The 21,425-nt window shown below is 37.3% G+C and overlaps 1 protein-coding gene across 5 annotated transcripts; it reads right to left on the minus strand.

Moving 5' to 3' along the window:
- Positions 1-4,239: 4,239 nt before the first annotated feature.
- LOC120002379 (putative hydrolase C777.06c) lies at positions 4,240-20,638 on the minus strand. 5 transcript variants are annotated; one of them, XM_038851120.1, is made up of 13 exons: positions 20,344-20,638; positions 17,028-17,090; positions 16,142-16,260; positions 15,843-15,955; positions 9,914-9,955; positions 9,549-9,598; positions 9,341-9,417; positions 8,033-8,152; positions 6,114-6,190; positions 5,928-5,991; positions 5,780-5,830; positions 5,658-5,706; positions 4,240-4,671 (listed from the first exon to the last, which is right to left on the minus strand). In XM_038851120.1, exons 1-13 carry the CDS (start codon positions 20,501-20,503, stop codon positions 4,553-4,555), a joined length of 1,104 nt encoding a protein of 367 aa, XP_038707048.1. In that variant the 5' UTR covers positions 20,504-20,638; the 3' UTR covers positions 4,240-4,552. The 5 variants fall into 5 exon arrangements, with proteins under 5 accessions (XP_038707048.1, XP_038707047.1, XP_038707051.1 ...); XM_038851119.1 differs by having other exon boundaries at positions 9,549-9,604; positions 20,344-20,637; XM_038851123.1 differs by having other exon boundaries at positions 9,549-9,604; positions 17,028-17,074; positions 20,344-20,479.
- Between the last annotated feature and the right edge of the window lie 787 nt (positions 20,639-21,425).

The following is a 21,425-nucleotide window of genomic DNA, read 5'->3' on the forward strand; positions in this document are numbered from 1 at the left end:
CTCCCACTTCCATTCAGGTAATGGAAGCGGTTGCAATAATCCAACAGGTCGTCGATGCTCTGCCTTTACCTGCTGACAGGTAAGACATCGAGTCACAGTCTGTGCCACATCTCTCTTCATGCCACCCCACCAATACTGCCTCCGTAAATCTCGATACATCTTAGTAGCACCAGGATGCATCGCAAATCGTGAGTAATGTGCCTCCTGAAGTATCTCCTCGCGTAACTCAGTGTCCTCTAGAACCACTAATCTGCCCCTGAATCTGACTCCGCCATCAGTGCCTCTAACCCATCCTCAATGTCATCAAATAATGCATCCCCAAACTGTGCATCCAACACCCTTTGTACCAGGGTCAGACGAGCAATCAAACTCCGTAAACTCAGTACATCTCTACGCTCCTCCACATCTAGTCGATATTGACTAAGTGTATCCACTAACCCAAACTCCTGAATAGCCAACCGAGCTGCAATCAATCTCCTACTCAAGGCGTCAGCCACCACATTGGCTTTGCCTGGATGATACTGTACAGTAATCAAAATCCTCAAGATACTCCATCCATCTACGCTGCCTTTGGTTTAGATTTCTCTGAATAAACAAGTACCGAAGACTTCTGTGATCCGAGAAGACCTCAAATCTCTCTCCATAAAGATAATACCTCCACTGCTTAAGTGCGAACACTACGGCAGCCAACTCTAAATCGTGCACAGGATAATTCCTCTCGTGCGGCTTCAATAAACGTGAAGCATACTCAACCACTCTCTCCTGCTGCATCAACACACAACCCAAACCAACTTCTGAAGCATCACAATATACCTGATAACCAATACCCCTGTCGGGTATCACCAACATTGGAGGTGAAGTGAGTCGAGTCTTCAACTCCTGGAAAGCTTGCTCACACACATCTTTCCACACACATACGCATCATACCATCCTTCTTTTTCACAAACAAAACAGGTGCTCCCCAACGTGAAGTGCTCGGTCTGATAAATCCCAACTTCTGTAAATCTGTCAACTGAGTGTCCAACTCCTTCAGTTTTGTTGGTGCCATCCTATACGGTGGTATAGAAATCGGATCTATACCCGGGTACAACTCAATCACAAACTCAATCTCCCTCTGCGGTGGCAACCCCAGTAAATCATCAGGAAAAACATCCATATAATGCTCCACAATCGGTATAGGGTTCGAAGAATCCTCCCTAGACGCTGAAGTGATCAAACCCGCTATAACACAATCGGTGTACTGAGGATTATCTAGAAAATGTGAACACGGAAAAAATCTCGTCCCACGAAATCTAACCCTCCCCGTAGGTGTGGTCAGTGTAATCCTCCTCTCAACACACTCTATAATCGCCTCATACTCAGTCAACTAATCCAATCCGAGAATAACATCAAAATCAGTAAATGGCATCACAAACAAATCCGCTCTAAACTCATGGTCAGCGAAACTAAACACACAGTCCCTACAGACACCACTAATCACAGTACCTGGTCCTAGGGGTGAATCAACTATAAATCTCCTTGCCACCCCCGTAATCTCCAAACCCAATGTCTCAACAAATGATGCAGAAATAAATGAATGCGTAGCACCAGTGTCAAACAAAACACGTGCCCAAGAACTGCATAAGAGAAACCTACCTCCCAAGTGATCTCGCTCTGCTAGAACCACATCAGGCCTGAGTGCATACACTCCACCTCTCTGAACCTGCTGCTGCTGCTGAACTAGTGGCCTACCCTGTCCTGCAGGACCCCTCTGTATCGAAACTGGTGCTAGAGCTGGAGCTGGAGCTCTCTGACCTCCAGGTACTGGCGGTGCAAATCCTCCACCCTGTGGACAATCTCTCCCAATATGTCCTGGCAATCCACACTGGAAACATAACAGATTGTTTACCCTAGGACAATCTCGACTCATATGGCCCACCTGACCACAAGCATAACAATGCTGGGGCTACTGATACCGTCTTGGAGCCTGACCCTGCTAATCCAATCTCTGCCTCTGTTGACCCTGTCTCTGCCCCTGTTGAACCAGTCTCTGCCACTGCTGAACCTGTCTAGGACCCTGCTGTCCCTGCCTAGGTCCCAAATAACCCTGTCTCTGACTTTGATAACCCTGCCCCTGGCTCTGCTGTTGCCCTCGGCTCTGCTGTTGCCCTCGGCTCTGCTGTTGTCCCCGAGTCTCAATCCTCTGTCTGTGCTGACTGCTCTCGCCATAAGCAGATGCAGAACCAGATATGAACGGTATTGTAAATCAACATGCAAACAGGGAATATAAATCAACATGCAAACAGGTTGTATTTCCACCCCCGGAAACCGACAAAACCATAACATCATCAGAGTCCGTAAAATCGGAACTCTAAAGTCACATGCAAGAGTAAGGAAACCCCTACCTGGAAATCAGAGTGCTAAAACCAAGCACGCGTCCCTGATAAACCCCTAACTCCAAAAGTCAACCCGCTCCGAATCTCAACCGTGACCAGCGTCTACACCGAAAAACACAATATATGAAAATACTGTAAAAAGTAATCGAGGCAAACCGGGTCAAATAGTACCCAACCGAGTCAACTCGGCCTTACTCGATCAACTCGCCGGAAACCCATTTAACCCCATCGTTGGCGATCCAACCACCCAAACCTGCCAAATCTTATATCAAATTGAAGAACTCGATGAGATGAAGTCATAGGTACCTGAAACAAGCCAAATCGTCGCCGGAATCGGCCGGATCAACCAAAAGAAATCCGAGGAAATCGGAACTTCAAACTCCGATATCTCCCTAACCAAAACTCCGATCGACGTGATTCAAGTTGGGTTATACTCGTCTCGTCAATACGCTTCTTTTGATACCGATGGTGTCACTCACCGTCGCCGGAATCGAAAAATCGCCGGTAACCGTGAAGGAGAGAGAAAAATGTGGGAGAGAGAGAAAAAGAAGGAAAAAAAACGCGTGAAATGTTTTTTTTTTTATAATATTTTTCACTTACAAAAACACCCACCTGTCCAAAAACACCCCTAACTAAATTGTTACAATTAACTTCAAAAATTCATAATAAATCCAATTTAAATCCGATTTAAGTAATTGTTGCACCAAAAATTATCTTTTAAAATTCCCCATTTATTAAAAATATTTTTATAGTTTTATCTCAATTTAATTTTTATTCTCTTCAAATACCGGTTCACCATCACCGAGATTCACTCCACCTCGATCTCCACGACAAGATACTATAAATAGTGTAAAATTGTATCAGGATATTACAATATTTGTGTTACTATTTAAAGTACAACAAATAAAATAAATTACAAGATACACTTTGTGGTATCCTCCCATCAGCTGCTAAACACTCGAGCCAGGTATGATAGAAATGACTCGCAAGTCTTTATTGATAAAACAATCAAGACATTGTCACATTAGTAAAAACGTCACCCTTTTGATTATGATACCTAACTTTATTCTTTATTGATAACCTTAATTTGACGTGTACCACATCCAAAGCACTAAGATAATTCTAAAATTTAAGGATCATTTTTCTGTTTTATAAATGTAAAAATACTTGCATCGAAATCTTAACAAAGTCTGTAATTATTTAGCTGAGAACATGTGATTGAAATGGTACAAAGAATTATCAGTATGACTACTTTCCTAGTTTCCAATTAGCAAACTGGTATGCCAATTAAACAAAGCAAACCAATTTCATCTAACCAGACCTACGAAGAACAGAGAACTCCATTTGTTGAATACCTATAATTACGAAAACTCAAATCCAAAAGGAAACCAAATAAACCGAATAACATCTTCAAAAAGCCAAAGCCAGACATGGTCATAAGAGAATAGAACCTCCATAAACATGACCATGACCCTCATGATAGCATGCACACAGAGGATTGAATGGAAGCATCAAAAGAAGGTAGAAGCGGATTAGAACAAGCCATAACACAAAAATGACAACTTGTGACCCCCAAACCCACAGAAGCAAGAATATTACAAAGGCAACAGACATAATCCAACAAAAGAATCAACCCAAACCTCTAATGTATGAGCCGTCAGTTAATTGGGCATTTTCTTTTCTTTTTTTTATTTCTAAAAACAGTTAATTGGTCTTTTTAATACATAAATGAGTGTGGCTTTCGAGTATACTGCCGGAGTATAAAGCCCAGGCTCTTGTAGTGAATTTTTTCAATAAATTCGAAATGAGATTCAATCACACAAAAGAAAACATAGCATGCCGTGAGGATGATGGAGAGACCTAATAAGAAAACTTTCACTACAGCATTTGTGATTAAACATTTTACCAAGTACCAATAGCATTTGTTGAAGTACATGTGGCCTTTCAGTCCCAATAACCATATAAAAGGAAGGTGGGAGATGGCACCCATCCTAGTTTAATTCCAATAAAACCTCTTACATTGCATGTTAAACGCCCACTAATCACATGTGGACAAAAAATTAATTCCAGAAAGAACAGTCATATGACAGAATGCCGTGCCGTGAAAAACCGATTGGCATTTTGTCATTCAAAATTAAACAAATGAAGGTCATCAGGAAATATTGAAAATGGAAGGACTAGATCATTACTGGCACATGAAGCCCATCATAGCTCAGTTGTACATCGAGGCGCTCCGTCTCCATCAACTTTGCAAGATCTTCATTCACTTTTTCATGATCCATCAAATGCATCATACCTTGATCATATGCAAGCACAGAAATAGAAGCCTATGTTAATTCAATCCAACCTGCTGAAAAGAACAGACCATGGTCTCCATTTAACAACAATTAACAATAATAATAATACTATTTTCAACCCTTCAAACTTCAAACATATATTACCGCAAGCTGGAGGCTCTAGTGACGCATACATCATGGTGATGATGGACAATAGGGAAAAGAAAAAAAAAAGCAGTGACAGGAGGCATTGGCTTGTGTGATTCCGAACAACCACCACCTACGATAACAAGTGACTATTGGGGCGCTACCCCAGCTGAGATGGTAGCCCATCCCCCATGACCATGAGGTCATAGGTTCCACACACCCTCCCAGTTGTACAAAATACCACCACCACACATTGCCGGGTACCAGCCTAGACAGTCTGGAACCACAGCACAAATAGAACAACTACAACGTACATCCCCAAGCTCACCCACCAATTGTCTGTCAAAATCCATCACTGTAGCACTTTAAGGTCAGATGAGTTTCCTTTTGAATTCTTTATTACATTCTTTTCTTCAATTCTAAATTCTTTATTACATTCTGATGGAAGTATTTCGGGAGATCAGATGAGTTTCCTTTTGAATGCATTGTAAACTTCAAAATCTTCTTTTATTAAAAGCTTTAAGGTCAAACACTGGAAAGAGTTTCATCAAGAAACTGCAAAACTGAGGAAACTAGAAATTCAGATAAGTGTGTCAGTGAATGAGTTTTATGCATGATTTATGGGTGCTATTGCATTTTGATCTTCCATACTTTTGTAATTGAGTAAATCCAATTACGAAAAACTTCAGCACGATGAAGAGGAGGCCTAATGATGCCAGTAACAAACACTCTCAGGGAAAAATCAGTTTATAGCTTCAAGGAGGGAGGAGAATCATATGAAACGAGAAACTACAAAGTATGAACCAGTTAAATTATTCTTATGCCAAATAAAAAGCTACATGAGGGGGCTTAAACATACCAGTGAAAAGTGTTCTCCTTGGCTGGATTTTCCGTACTTCTTCCAAAGCCTAAGCAAAAAGCACTGTCTAAATGTCACATAGTAGAGGATACCCAAAACCAGAAGAAGCCTAAGAAGCTCACCCTAGGAAGTCCAAAATGAGTTGATGATGATCGATCTGGCCTTAAGGCATCCTGAGAAACATTCAAAACATAAACATAAAAGAACAAAGATTCGGATACTGGAATAACTCAGAGAAAGAGATAAAGAGGAACAGAGATTGGGGCACACCAGGATCAGGATATCACAGTCCCTCAGGAGGGGATAAGTTTCTTCAGGTATTTCACTGACATCACTGCACAAGTGAAGGAAAACTCAGCTCCAACATCTCTCATTAGAAGGAAATCCATTAAAATTTACAAAAATAAAAAATAAAAGAAAAGGTTGGTCTTAATTTCAAAAGCTTTTGAGCATTACCTAATATAACAAACATTGCCAAAACGAAAACCAAGGGAGCGATAACCACGGCCATGCCACACAGGTAATGGCGTAAACTGAAGCATAGTATCAGAAGAGAGTAAAATGGTATTAGAGTCAAATTATAACATTCATTTGACAATCCTACTTTACTTCAAGAAAATATGACAATAATAACGCGGGTAAGTTATCTAAATGCCTTCAAAGATAAGATTGCATTTCAAGCTCAAGGTTCTCCTTTTTCTTAGTAGTATACGCTCATGAATATTATTTCATAAAACATGTCTTAAAAGGGAAGCTGAAACATATTGCATTTTCCTATAACTATTGAAACATGTTTGGAAAATCCTAAGCTCTCCACATGTACCTAAATCACAGTAAAAAATTATGACAAACTGAAGATCAAATCAAATGACCAGAAAATGTGCAACTCATGTGTAAGATTTAATGATGCGAATATTATCTCAGATCAGCATGTCCCTGTATCAAATTGTTTCTGTTTTATCAGCAGGATTGCGTTGATTGAGGCGTTACACGCATCCAGGAAAGAGTGGGTCAAAATCCTCTATCTTCATTTCTTCTATTATGCTTCTCTATTTGAGGAAAAACATAAGACGGCTCAAATGGACCTGGTCACACATTAGCTAAAATAATTTTTTGATTCAACTGAATTATTTTTTCTTGGCTAGAGCAGTGTTTCCATAATGTAAGTCGGAGAATATATATGTATTGCACTTAGCCATATTTTCCAAAATTATTGGAAACACAAGTAATAGAGGCGAGGAGGACACTCTTCACTTATTCTGGTCCCTAATTCTTCTACTTCCACAATCTTCTTACAAAATCACTAATATACCAACTTGGTATGGGAGAGAGGGAACCTTCTGACTACTTTTCTTCCTTCATAATCATCCATACACAAAGCATCACCTGCATGTGAGAACGATTGTCTGGTAGCAATCTGTGAAAATCCTCGACTCCAGCCATTTCTGATCATCAAACAAACAAGACAACACCGATAGGCCCTTAGAACTTCTACATCTCACCTCAGATATTCTTAAATGTACTCTTACGCGTGGCAGCTCTAGCAATGACCCAACCCAACACACCCCATTAGATGACTTCCCAGACAACGTTCGAGAAACGGAATAGTAAATAATATACATCACCTCAAAAAAAATTACATTCCAATCTGGTTTGTTTCGCTGATAATATAATTGAAAGATTTTCGTGAACTCAGACTTCATTTATCAAAGACATCATCAACTTCACCACCAATACCAGCTCTTGAACCTCTGATCCCTAAACCTCTTTGTAATGGTTAAAACACCTGAGATACAGAGAGGGCTCGTGGTTAAAGAGACAAATAGAAACTTAAACTTACCAAATGATTGAAGATCCTTTCACCATCAAGGATATTCCGCAGGAGGTTAACAAGACAAATAGAAACTTGCCTCCCATAAGCACTATGCTGCTAATAAATTCTTCAATTTACCTCCACCATGAAAAGGATTGTTAGACAGTCTGTTTCCAGTAAGGTAAAGGAGGGGCATATATCTAATTTGCTTCTCCGATTTCCCACATCAACAATTCAACATACGTCCAGTACTTGTACCGAAAACAGACAACCAGTAGTTTAGGAGAGTAAATTGTTCTTCCATTAACTCTGGCTTAAAACTCCTTTTCCTTTCTCAATCATCTCACACGAAATCCTGAACACACCAGTATGTTCTAACTATTCAATTATTATTTGTCTTTTATTTTCCTTCAGAATGGCATGTCCCTAATTTCACAACTGTGACTCCTGAATCACAACCCCACAAAGGTTTCAGTCCCTCAAAATTTCAAAACAAGTATGGAAATACATGAATGGCTGAAATGTAAATATGAAATCAAGGAAAGAACCAATCAATTCTGACCTTTAAATTATGTACAACAAATGGCTCCTCATTTATAACATTAAACTGCAACTCTGAAACTGCAGCACCAGGTGTAATAACACTTGTGTCCACCAAATAATAGTGAGTTTTCTTCATCACCTGCCGCATAATAAGCTTTACTGATGGGAAAAAGCTGAACTACCAGATATAGAAAATCCAAAAATTTATTCAGTGCAAATATATATTGGAAGTGATTGACTGGATGACAGATGAGTCATTGCTACAAAACATTGTAACACATCACAAATCCAATTTAGGGCACACTAAAAGGACCAAGAACAGAAGCTAGAATTTTACACATTTCCCAAATAGAAAGTTTAGGCTGTTTTGAGTTTAGCATCCACTCCACTTGTCCGATCAGTAACATCATTTTATACATTCAGAATTACTAAAGCATGGAATTTAAATGGGTAAAATTGTTATCATTTTCCTCATGGTGGTTTGCCCCTGTAGATTTTTCCTCCTCCCTTCCCCTTTTTATTTGAAATTACTTATTTTCTTGTTCTTTACTCTTTCATTTTCCCACAATGCTTCATGATATAGGATGTTAGTCTGTTAATACAACATACTCAAATTAATACAACATGCTCAAAAACAAAACAAAACAAAAAAGAGAAGCTAACAAAGATCAGAGAATGTTGTGTGGCTGTGTCATGCACAAGGAAAGATAGGATAAGAAACAAAGTCAAGTGATGTGATGTGATGAGGTAACTCCTACATAAGATAAGATGAGTCTATGATACATGGGTGAGAAAAAACATAAATATGTCAGATCTCATGTGCAAAAACTAAAGAAAATTCAAATAGGAGATGAAAAGAAGGATATGGATTGGATAGGATTAGCAGATATGGTAGCTACATAATAAATTAAAAGAAGAGAAATCTGTGCAGTGACTCCACATACTTTTTTAATAATATGGACTCATCTTATCAACTGCAAATAATTGGGATTGAAAGGCTTAGATGATAATGATGTATATGATGAAAGCCCTATGTCATTCTATGTGTCTGATACACTGCCACCAACCCAAGAGATATGTAAAGGTGCACATCAAAAGTTCCAAGGAAAGATTTAGGGAACTTCAAGTAGTATAGGTTGATAAGCAATTATAATGTTTACCAGAATATATAGATCATATTTGCACATGCGTAGCATTTTGGTCCAATTATTCTCTAGGCCCATGATGGCACATTTCCAAGCAAAAATACAGCATTACCCATGAAGTTAGCATTATTACTTATCAAAAAAATTATGTTTGATTCACAAAAGCAGATTTAGAATCAAACCTCAAAATCACGCCGTGCCACATAAATTGGAATGGAGGGCTGAACATTGTTTGTCCAATCGCGGAGGTCATCAAGTCCTGTGGACAACAGAAGAATATACTACTTCAGCAATGCATTGAAAGTGGCATCACGGATCTTTTGCGAGAGGATAGAGGGAGAGAGGTAAAATAACTTTTGTAGTTATTTAGGGACAACTCATGTCAGAGACCTCCAATTGCATCAGCATGAGAATGAGTAATTATAACTGCATCAATTGTTCTTATCCTGACAGAAAGAAAATTAGTCACTCAAAGGCGATAACCTCATACTATATAGATGTACCTTCATAACAGTACAAGCTTAACAACTCTGTCACAAAGATACACACAATTTTTCCATATGTAGAAATAGACAAATAGTGCAGGCAGCTATTCCAAGACTCAAAGCTGAAATTTCTATAACGCCTTCAAGTTTTTCCAAACTAAAGTCATACGGTCAAAGGTAAATTGGGTATCACCTATCAATAACTGGAATGCATTGGAAATATCAAAATAAAGTAGTTATGACATAAATCAACATGATGTTGAGACTAACCCGAAGGAAGGAAACCATCGAAGAGCACTGTGGTAAAAAAACCTGCAAATATAATACCAAAACATGAACCCCACGAAATTAATATTTCATATCAGATCACATATCTGACCAAAAAATGCTTATCAATCTCTTGGCTGATCTAGCCATGAGAAGCAAAGTCTATCCACAACAAGTTTCTTTTTCCTTTAAATAGGGAAAGACCAAGAGGAGAGACATGGTGTTGGCTAGTTGGGTCATGGTTTGAGGCTGCGCATTCGATAGGACTTGTGCAAAAATAATAGTGCTCTAGTTTTTTCGTAAACCCACACCCTGCTCCAATGGCGTCTTCTGTCAAATATAACTACTAAAAACCTGTTTGTCTTTTGTTTTCCACAGACGTTAAAGGAATTTGGAAGGATAAGGCATTAAAATGCATAACCAACAATCACAAATAAAAACAGAACAACCTCAATCTCTCTATGAAAGGCATCAAAACCAACTCCTAAAACCGCTATGTTAATATTAGACTTTTTTAATACATATATAAATCATTGGGGCTGGATTTGCATTGCTAGAGACCCCTCAATATCAGCTGAAAATGATATTTTTGATGAAGGTACGAGCATCATCTTCCAATTGAGAATCATCTAGAATATGGGATGAGATTGCTAGAGTTAAGGAATGTAATATGTTAGCTATAATTAAGGTGATTGAGAATCATCTAGAAGATGGGATGAGATTGCTAGAGTTAAGGGATGTAATTTGTCATCTATAATTAAGGAATTCTAATCTCCTTAATTATAGATGATTAGATATTGATTGATTCCTAGAAAGCTACATTAGGGGATTAGCCTTATTTATATTAGATTCAAATTCTGTTGTAGAGAGTATAAATATAACACCTTGTAACCAAGAATGTATGTAATACAATTACACCTTTACAATTCAAGTTGGTATCGAAGCCTCTATTCTGTCACATCTCAACTGTCCAAAACAAACCTTCCATTCCCAAAATTGATCATTCACAAGCCCTCAATGGCTGACACCAAGAACACATCTGAAAATGCCGCTCAATCCACAACCAACAATGGTGATTTTCACAATCTGCCCATGGTCTTCGAGAAACTTAGCTCTCACAACTATGTAAGTTGGTCTCAATCTGTGAAACTCACACTTAGAGGCAGAGGAAAATTTGGGCATTTAGATGGTTCAAAGAAGCAACCAGAGGAAAGTGTTGCTGCCACCAAATGGGAGGAGGAAAACGCACTAGTGATAATAAAACTTCGACTCCCTTTTCTGTGGTACACTCTGATGTTTGGGGACCATGTCGTGTGTCTAGTAGATCGGGCCATAAATATTTTGTCACCTTCATAGATGAATCCACAAGACATACTTGGCTCTACCTTTTAAGAGATAAATCTGAAGTCTCTAAAACCCTCTATAGCTTTGTTAACATGATTGAAACACTCTTCAATTCAAAAATCAGAATTTTACAAAGCGATCAAGGGGGGAGTATACTGGATATGAGTTGAAAAAATTCTTCACCTCCAAGGGAATAGTCCATCGTATGTCTTGTGCTTATACACCCTCTCAAAATGGCTTGGCTGAAAGAAAGAACAGGCATTTACTAGAGGTTACCCGGAGCCTTCTATTTACTCAAAATGTTCCAGCTTATCTTTGGGGGGATGCAGTCCTAACAGCTGCTCATATAATCAATTTACTTCCAAGTCGGATGCTGAATTTTGAGTCTCCTCATGATAAGTTAAATCATCACTTTCCTTCAGTCAAGTTTTCAATCAATCTACCCCTCAAAACTTTTGGATGTGTCTGTTTTGTACACAACCCCGCAATAGACAGAAGTAAACTAGCTCCCCAAGCCTTCAAATGTGTCTTCTTGGGTTATTCTCTAGTGCATAAGGGCTATAAATGTTACTCTCCCACTCTCAGAAAATTATTTCTTACACGAGACGTCACATTTCATGAGTTTTCACCATTCTACATCACATCTAGTCGTAAGGGGGAGTGCCTAGCAGATTCCGACCATCTGTCCTACTACCTCACATCCTATCAGCACCTTCAATAAGTCCTACTACCTCACCACCCTTGTCCAGCGCAGAAAACCAGCACCAAACACATGCAGAAAATTTCCTAGAGATAGAACCTTCATCTTTAGGGGCAAAACCTATTGACGAACAGTCTTTAATACCAATCTCTCAACCAAATCAGCCACCCATACAATATGTGTATCAAAGAAAAAAAGGACCCACAGAACAGAATGCTGCAGAACCAGTAGAAGCCACCAATTCTGTGCAACATCACTCCAATTCAAACACTGATTTGGATCCTACAAGTACACAATCTAAGCTACATACTGACTTGGACCTTCCTATAGCTGTCAGAAAGGGAGAAAGGAGTTGCACAAAGCATCCCATGGCTCGATATGTGTCATACCACAAGTTGTCTCCATCACTTAAGGCATTTACTGCACACTTAACAGAGGCCACACTACCGAGAGATATACATGAAGCACTCAAGGACAGAAAATGGCAGCAAGCAGTTCAAGAAGAATTGGATGCTTTGAATAAAAATCAGACATGGGTTCTCACAAGTTTACCTAAAGGAAAGCGGGCTGTAGGTTGCAAATGAGTATTCTCACTCAAATACAAAGCTGATGGAACCTTGGAGAGGTACAAGGCTAGACTTGTTGCAAAGGGATTTAGTCAAACACAAGGAATAGATTATTTTGAAACATTTGCACCCGTAGCCAAGCTCAATACCATCAGAATTTTGTTGTCCCTTGCTGTAAACAAGGATTGGAAGCTCTACCAATACGATGTGAAGAATGCTTTTCTGCATGGGAAACTAGAAGAAGAAGTTTACATGGAGGTGCCGCATGGTTTGAAAAACAAGGAGAATGAGAATAAGGTGTGTAGACTGAAGAAAGCTCTCTACGGATTAAAGCAATCACCAAGAGCTTGGTTTGGTAGATTTGTTAGATTTATGCTTCATATTGGCTACCATCAAAGTCAGGGAGACCACACATTATTTATCAAGCATAACAATAATGGTAAGCTGGTTATCCTAATTGTGTATGTGGATGATATTGTAGTTACAGGTGATGACAAAGATGGTATGGCATATCTTAAGGAGAAAATGGCATGCAAGTTCCACATTAAAGATTTGGGAACTCTAAAATACTTCTTGGGAATTGAGGTGGCCCAATCCAAGCAAGGTATTTTTATCTCACAACGAAAGTATGTACTTGATTTGTTGAAAGAAACAGGATTTTCAGGAGGGAAACTTGTAAATACACCAGTTGAGGTCAACAAGAAGCTTGATTTAAATCAAGATGGAGAAGTAGTGAACAAGGGCCGATATCAAAGGCTTGTGGGAAAGCTCATCTATCTAGCCCATACAAGACCAGACATTGCCTTTGCAGTGGGCTTGGTGAGTCAATTTATGCAAGATCCAAGAAAGGAACACATGAAAGCTGTGTACAGGATATTGAAGTATCTAAAGTCTTGTCCTGGCAAAGGAGCACTATATTCTAAGCAAGAAAATAGAGAAGTTGAAGCCTACACAGACTCGGATTGGGCTGGATCTGTCATTGATAGGAGGTCCACCACAGGTTATTGTGCATTCCTCTGGGGAAACCTAATCTCTTGGAGAAGTAAGAAACAAAAGGTTGTGTCTCGCTCTAGTGCGGAAGCGGAATTTAGAGCGATGGCAGTAGGGGTTTGCGAATTATTGTGGATCAAAATTATATTGAAAGATTTGAAGATTCCAGTTGAAAGGCCTATGAAGTTATACTGTGACAACAAAGCGGCTATATCCATAGCCCATAATCCAGTGCAACATGATAGGACTAAACACAAAGAGATCGACAGGCACTTTATCAAGGAGAAGATAGAATCCAGGGAGATTTGCATGCCATATGTTACTACAAAGAAACAGCTTGCCGATATATTGACAAAGGGAATTGACAGCAACTCCTATGGAATAATTCTGGACAAGTTGGGAATGATAAATATCTATTCACCAACTTGAGGGGGAGAATTGAGAATCATCTAGAATATGGGATGAGATTGCTAGAGTTGAGGAATGTAATATGTTAGCTATAATTAAGGTGATTGAGAATCATCTAGTAGATGGGATGAGACTGCTAGAGTTAAGGGATGTAATTTGTCATCTATAATTAAGGAATTCTAATCTCCTTAATTATAGATGATCAGATATTGATTGATTCCTAGAAAGCTACATTAGGGGATTAGCCTTATTTAGATTAGATTCAAATTCTGTTGTAGAGAGTATAAATATAACACCTTGTAACCAAGAACGTATGTAATACAATTACACCTTTACAATTCAAGTCTTCCAACAAAAGTGTAATTTCGTACACATTAATCTCAAACCACAGGATAAGGGAGGAGATCAAGAAGTAGTAACAGGACACACAGAGAACGGTTGTCACGCGCCACATTTCCTCAAAAATTATTTATTTCACCCACGAAGGCAACATTCTCATCCTTTCATATTACGAAAAATTTCCAAGATGATTTCCAACAGGACATGGGGGTCTAAAACATTGTTAGATTTTAATTCTAATCCCATACATACCCTTTGATCCAGAGCTCACCTTGACAAAATATGGACAAAAGAAAAACAGTAAAGGGTTCGTGGCCTATTGCATATTCCAATTATAACCAAAACAATGTTTTCATAATCACACCTACCAATACAGCCAACTCATGACCTATAGTTTCTTTCGAGTTGTCCAATCAGTAGTTTATCTGAAAATGAAATCTTGGAGGTCATCCGAGTATTGGGCTATCAAGAGAATGCATGTAGCAAAAATGCGAATGCTTCGTTAGATGTGTGGTTACACTAGAAAAGATATGATAAGAAATGAGATTATTAGATCTAAGGTAGGAGTAGCACCTATTGAATATAAAATACGAGAAAATCATTTAAGATGGTATGGACATGTCCAACGTAGAGATAGCAGTGCGGCGGTGAGAAGGAACGATAGAATTTGTATAGGAGAGACTACGAGGTGACGAGGAAGAGACATAGGTTCAAATAATAAGAAATTATATGAAGTTAATAGGAGTGGATGAATGTATGATCCATGATAGAAATGATTAGAGGCAACGAATAGACGTGGTGGATTCTCGTTGATATTCTCATATACTCATATAGAGACTTCAAACTTTTGGGATAAAGGCTTTTATGATGATGATGATGATGATGATGATGATGATGATGAATAAAAGATACCATAAGGGAGCAGCATGTACATTAAGAACCCAAACCAAGAATGACTTTTCATATGAATATTTTGAAGACTTTGAATGTATTGACTATCAACATAAAGAAGGAAACTAAGTCAACATGTTTTGATCAACATCATTACCATTTAAAGCAGGTACTAGGACCCAATGCACTTAGCATTAAGAGAGACTTGCCTTCATACATGCTTATATCAAAAGCTAATGCAAATAAAGATTAAGGGAATGGTTAATAACTTAATATAATAGTTATAGGTCCTTAAATAAATTCTGGTTAGTCCTGTGGCATTTAGTTTGAACCTCATTCATGTGTGCTCGTAATCATCCATGGAACCAAACTTCTTCAACCCACAGCCTATCTTATTCTTCTCCCAAGGGCGGGAAAAAATTGTAAATAAGTTAAGATTTTCCATTCAAAGCCATTTCCAAAGAGGAAATAGTTGTTTCCAAACAACTATTGTATCCACCCTATTTTGGGAAGATGAAATACATTGTTTATCATTGTATATGCATTAAATAATTGAGAAATATATGAATTGACAAAATAGAAGCATAAACAGTCAACCACATAAAAAAAATATATGCAATCCAAACAAGCTTGAAGGAAAAAAAAAAAAATTTGTTTCCTTAGCACAGGACATAGAGAATGATCTTTCACTCACTTGCCAGCATCTATAAGTATGTTACATTCTCCTTGGGGTGAAGGATGACGGAGAAGGATGCTTGTATTTAGTCTCCTGTTCTTATTGCCCTGCTCCACAGCTTTTGAGCAGACCTATAACAACCAAGAAAATACATTTCATCAAACAATCGTTTTGGCATATTGGAAATATTTTAATGCAATCATTCAAAACCGATTCTGGGAATAGAGAAATAGCCTCAGGATAGAATACTATTTGCAAACTTTGTTATTAAATATGTACACTCAAATATGTATTGTAGAAGAATACTATACGCATACTGGGCATGTCTTCAGAGTATTCGTCAAACAGCTCACACGTGGAATCCCTTCACTAGTTCCCGTTCCCATGAATATTATTTCAGATTCCCCCACAGGTGACTGTAATCCAGTACCACCACCTGTAGAACAGATAATCAATTCCTAGGTCATTGCACGACCAAATTGAATGATAAAAAAATTGTCTACAGCATAATAAAATTTATTTTGCAAACAATTTCACAAGCAAAACAGTTTAAGCACTAACATTGCCAATATCTTTTTCCATTTGAAAGAAGTTGCAGCAAAATATCATAAACGTATCGTTATCGAAAGCTTAGTCTATATAAGTCTGAATTCTTCACCTATTGCCAATGCTAAAAATAACATAAAGTAAGTGTTAGGTTTGAGGCGAAGGCATAGTGCCTAGAATCATCTCCCCGTTTCTTTTTCTTCCTCTACAAATAAACATAAACAACTCGCATGCAAAAGGAAAGATTGTTTCCATGGATTTTAACCCACTAACTCTAGGTTATTGTGAGACAAGTTTAACATTTAACCAATGGTTTGCCCCTTTTTTTCTTCAACTACTAGTTTTACAAAATATAGTTCATTACTGAATAGAGTCCCCTCTTATAACTAGCACCTCTGCTTCACATCTAAGTGATGTGGGACTCTATCAATTACCCTAGAACAATTACCGACAAACTTCTTTTTGGCCCACAAAAGCCACAAATTAAAACTCCTCTTCAAAACCTTTAAATCTTAAAATTATCATATATTTTTCTGAACCTTTCAAACATGAGTATTTAGTTTAACATCAAAGGCATGCATGCTGCCAATGGGACACACTACCGAAGCAATAGAAGAAAAGGATTTTCACAAGTTCGTTATTACGAGTAATTCTTACATAGGATCGGACTGTCTGCTCTCCTTCCTGCTAGTCTTCTTCTTCTTCTAAGAAAAATTGTTCCTGTTATTATTCATTCAGTACATAACACAATTTCTGGCAAAACTATTATTTTATCCAATAAAGCCATGTATTTTAAACCTTGTCCAGACAACTTTTCAAACTACAGCCATCACATGTCTTTCCAAATATTACCCTGCGATCCAGGGACAAAACACCCAACTTTAGAACTTGTCCTGCTGCCAAATCTGTTTTCTGATCCACTGGAACCAAAATTCTAGCCTTTATGTTACCTTAACAGCTTACCGAAGTGTCTTTGGAAATGATTTTGTTTTTTTGTTTCCAAAAACTGATCTTAAGTTTAGATTTTGAAGACAAATTTAAGAAATAAAACTGTTAGATGATTTTGCACGGAGAAAGAGGAAAGAGAAACAGGAAAGAATTTTACAAAACATCAAATACTAATTTTGGTTTTTGAAAACCAAAGATGGTTTTCAATTTTACAAAATAATTTCTAAAAACGCCCATCCAAACGAATTTTCAAACCCATTTTAATTTTCAAAAACAGAAAACTGTTTTGAAAACTCTTACCAAACACGCCAGATCTTCTGACATTCCCAAAACCCTAATATACTTTTTTGGTTAAACCAACTTTTATACCCTCGAAGTTGTACAAGTTTCTCGTTTCTATCCTTGAAGTTTAAATTTTGCCCCAATATCCTTGAAGTTTCAAAAAGCTAATCAATTGTGTCCCGAAATCGATTTTCCAACCAATGTTCGCCTGAACTTGAATTGCTGGCAACCAGAGGGCCCAGCTGGAAATTCCATGTCATTATGAGAATAATAATATTTTACATGTCATTTTTATTTAAAAAAAATTGCACCCAAATTAAATCCCTAACCCTAGTTCACCGACCTGCGGAGGCGCACATTGAGAGAAAAAACACAGAGAAACAGAGAAAGGAGAGAGACAAAGCTTCCTGTATCACATCCGAGAGGATTCGAGAGAGAATTGTTGTGCTGCTGATAATCTCTCAAATTTCTTTTCCCCATTGGAGAGATTGAACAGATATTCAGTTTCTATTGAGAAGATCGGTTTCTCCAAAATACTTTTTGATTTTCTTCTCCAATCTCAGTCAGAGTTTCTGATGGTAAGATATCTTCTAATTCACCTTGATCCTTTTCTTCTTTTCCTCATTGTCTCTTTCAAATACTTTGTTTAAAACTCAATCATGTTGTTTGTCTACAAAAAGAGAAAAAAATCTAAATTGTTGTTTGTCTTACTCACTTCTGGCTTCGATACAGACTGAATTTTGTTTTTGGTGGGTTTGTGTGTTGCAGAAATGGACAAGGAAGAGAAGAACCAGAGAGCATGTAGAGCGATAGAGGCTGATTTTTTATATGGGAGTGTTCTTTTTAGCAGAGGAGGGATTTCATTTGGGTGCGAATTTATTTTTATTTTTTTTAATAAAAATGACATGTAAAATGTTATTATTCTCATGATGACATGGAATTGCCAGCTAGGCCCTCCGGTTGCCAGCTATTCAAGTTCCGGCGAACATTGGTCGGAAAATCGATTTTGGGACACAAATGATTAGCTTTTTGAAACTTCAAGGACATTTGGGGAAAAATTTAAACTTCAAGGATAGAAGCAAGAAACTCGTGCAATTTCGAGGATATAAAAATTGGTTTAGCCATACTTTTTTACCATATCAACCCTTAAAAATCTCCAATTTTCCAAACCCTAATCATTAAGACACTTGTAGGACAGAAATCTCAGATCCATCCAGCATTTAATGGTGTATAGCAGATGCTCCGTGCGCATAAAATAATATGAAAAAGGAAGATTATGACCCACTAATTCAGGTACACCTTCTTGGTGTCGTCCTTTTATAATAATATTCTGATAAAAAACACACGCCCGCCTACACACAGACAAACTTTCTAAGTTTCATTTGATGCAAAAAGCAATGAGGCGGGACAATTCCTTGACCTCAAATTTTACCTAGCTTTGCATTAAAAAAAATTTTAAAAAGTAATGATCAATGAGGTTTCCAAAATCTTGCATCCTTTGCCGTTCAACTCTAGGCAACCTATTAACAATGAGTTTTGGATCTTGGGGTTATGCTACTTCACAAGTATTCACCCACTTCCTCTAGTGTAATGTGTCCCATTGATTCTTGCCTTTTGATGCATCTTTTTCACAAATAGAAAAAAAAAAAAAAAAAAAAAAGCAAAAGACACAAAAATCAACCACAAAAGCAAAAAAAAAAAAAAAAAGCCAAAACCAAAGCATTAAAAATTGTCAAATTATAGGAGAGGATAAACCTAGTTCAAAACATCACATTACAACAGCAAACACGTTTCCAATCAAAAGAGAGGGAAAAGAAAAGGAAAAAAAAAACAAATGTTAACGAAGAAAAGGAGATCAGTAGTCTACTTTTAAAGTCCCCCAAGCCGTAGCCAATACAAGTTTTCAAAAGCATATCTCCAAGCAATGTTCAGACATCATTTGAATCATGGGTAATAGGGCGGAAACCAAGACGACACAACTGATGTATTTATGCATATGACCATATTCACCTCTACAACAATAAAGCTAGCAACAATAAAAATTGCAAGATTAATTCATCCATTTTGGCTATCAGGGGAAAAACAAAAGGTAAAAAAGTAAAGAAACAATAGAAAAGAGTATATACATTGTATGCTCTAAAAGGAACATCTAGAATGACTTAAGTCCCTGGATTCAGTAGGAAATTTGACAATGCCAATAAAATATTTGATGCACAGTTAATCATATAATCACCCATGATCAATGTCTAGTTTAGAGAAATCACAAAATTTGAGTGCAAAGCTTATTGTTTCACAGGCATTCATGTTCAAAAATGATGGCACCATTAACTAAGTCAAAGGCAGGAGCTTGAAGGTTGATACCCAAATCCAATTACAAAAGAAAATGTTAAAACAGCAAAAACCAAAAAGAAAAAGGAAAACAAGTGAGCATTTAATACATAGAAAGAAAAAGGCATCTCAACAGTAATCAAAACATTCCGAAACAACAAGCATAAGATTAACCACCAGTCTGCAAATCCACCTCCCAAAGTCCAGGAGAGTGACGAGCTGACACCAGAGTCAAGAAAGTAACACCCAAAATGAAAGCAACGAAGCTCACAGACTAAAATCCAACTTAAACTTCCATTATCATTAAACAATAAAATGGACCAAGGGGGAAAAATTCCCCCGTTATACAGAATTAATCGATAAATTTAAAAGAAAAAAGACTATCGAAAAAGAATATGGCAAACGAATCACTTACTTGAAGATGAACTGAGGCAAGCGTGAAAGAAACTTTTAAAAGGAGAGCACCCATGTCTAGAAAATGATATTGCAGGGCTGTTGCGATAAACTTGGAGTCCGTAAGAGCAGAAAAGGGTGAAAGAAGGGGCAAGACGAACGGTGCCTACAAATTGCACCATCTTCAGAAAGACGGATTGTAATTGATTTGAAAAGGGCCTTTCTGATTATTGAATAAAAGACTCCCTTTTCGAAGCATTCGCTATGTTTTCGGAGGAAGATGGTAAATTGGTTTCGTGCAATAATAGCTTTTCGATCTTGTAAGCAGCTGTGGACCGTTCACTACAAAGTTATTTGATGAACGGTGGATATTTTAACAAAGTTTGTTAAAATAAACGAGTCAAACATCCATGTCTTGGAGCTCCACTTGTTGGATTGGGTAGGGGTGTCCATAATGAATCCACAATCGAGAAACCGATCTGCAATCGTAGTTATTCGATTTTTAGATATGGTTTTTTGGTTATGGTTTCGGACATGATTATGATTTTAGTAAATGTTTGGATATTTTTACGATTATAGTTTTTTCAGTTACGGCTATGGTTATAACCGAAAAAACCGAATAATATTAATATGTATTATATAAATATATATTAAATTAGATTATATATATATATATATATATATAAGTTACATATTAGAATATGAGACTATAGGAGGCAAAGTAATATTTGTAAAACTCTAATTATATCTTCATAACAAATTATAAATTTAAATACCAATTAACCTAATCATTACATAAATTATAAATTAAGATTGATTAGTTGAAACTCATGGTGGCTTTATCATTTTAAAATTCATATAAATTAAGATTGATTATTGTTAAAGCGAAAGTGGGGAGACATATTCATGTATGCTTCTTTTCTTTTGTTTTCTTTTTCTTGATCATATGATTTCTCTCGGTCTTATAAATTTATTTTTCTTTAATTGTGATGAGATAATATATTTATTATCATTATCATGAATTTTTATTGAACTTTGTTAGATGGAGTTGGAGTCGATCATGAGCTATTTTCTCACTCTATTTGAGATTTATTCATACTTTTC

This window comes from Tripterygium wilfordii, chromosome 7, assembly GCF_013401445.1.
Source record: "Tripterygium wilfordii isolate XIE 37 chromosome 7, ASM1340144v1, whole genome shotgun sequence".
NCBI classification, from domain to species: domain Eukaryota; kingdom Viridiplantae; phylum Streptophyta; class Magnoliopsida; order Celastrales; family Celastraceae; genus Tripterygium; species Tripterygium wilfordii.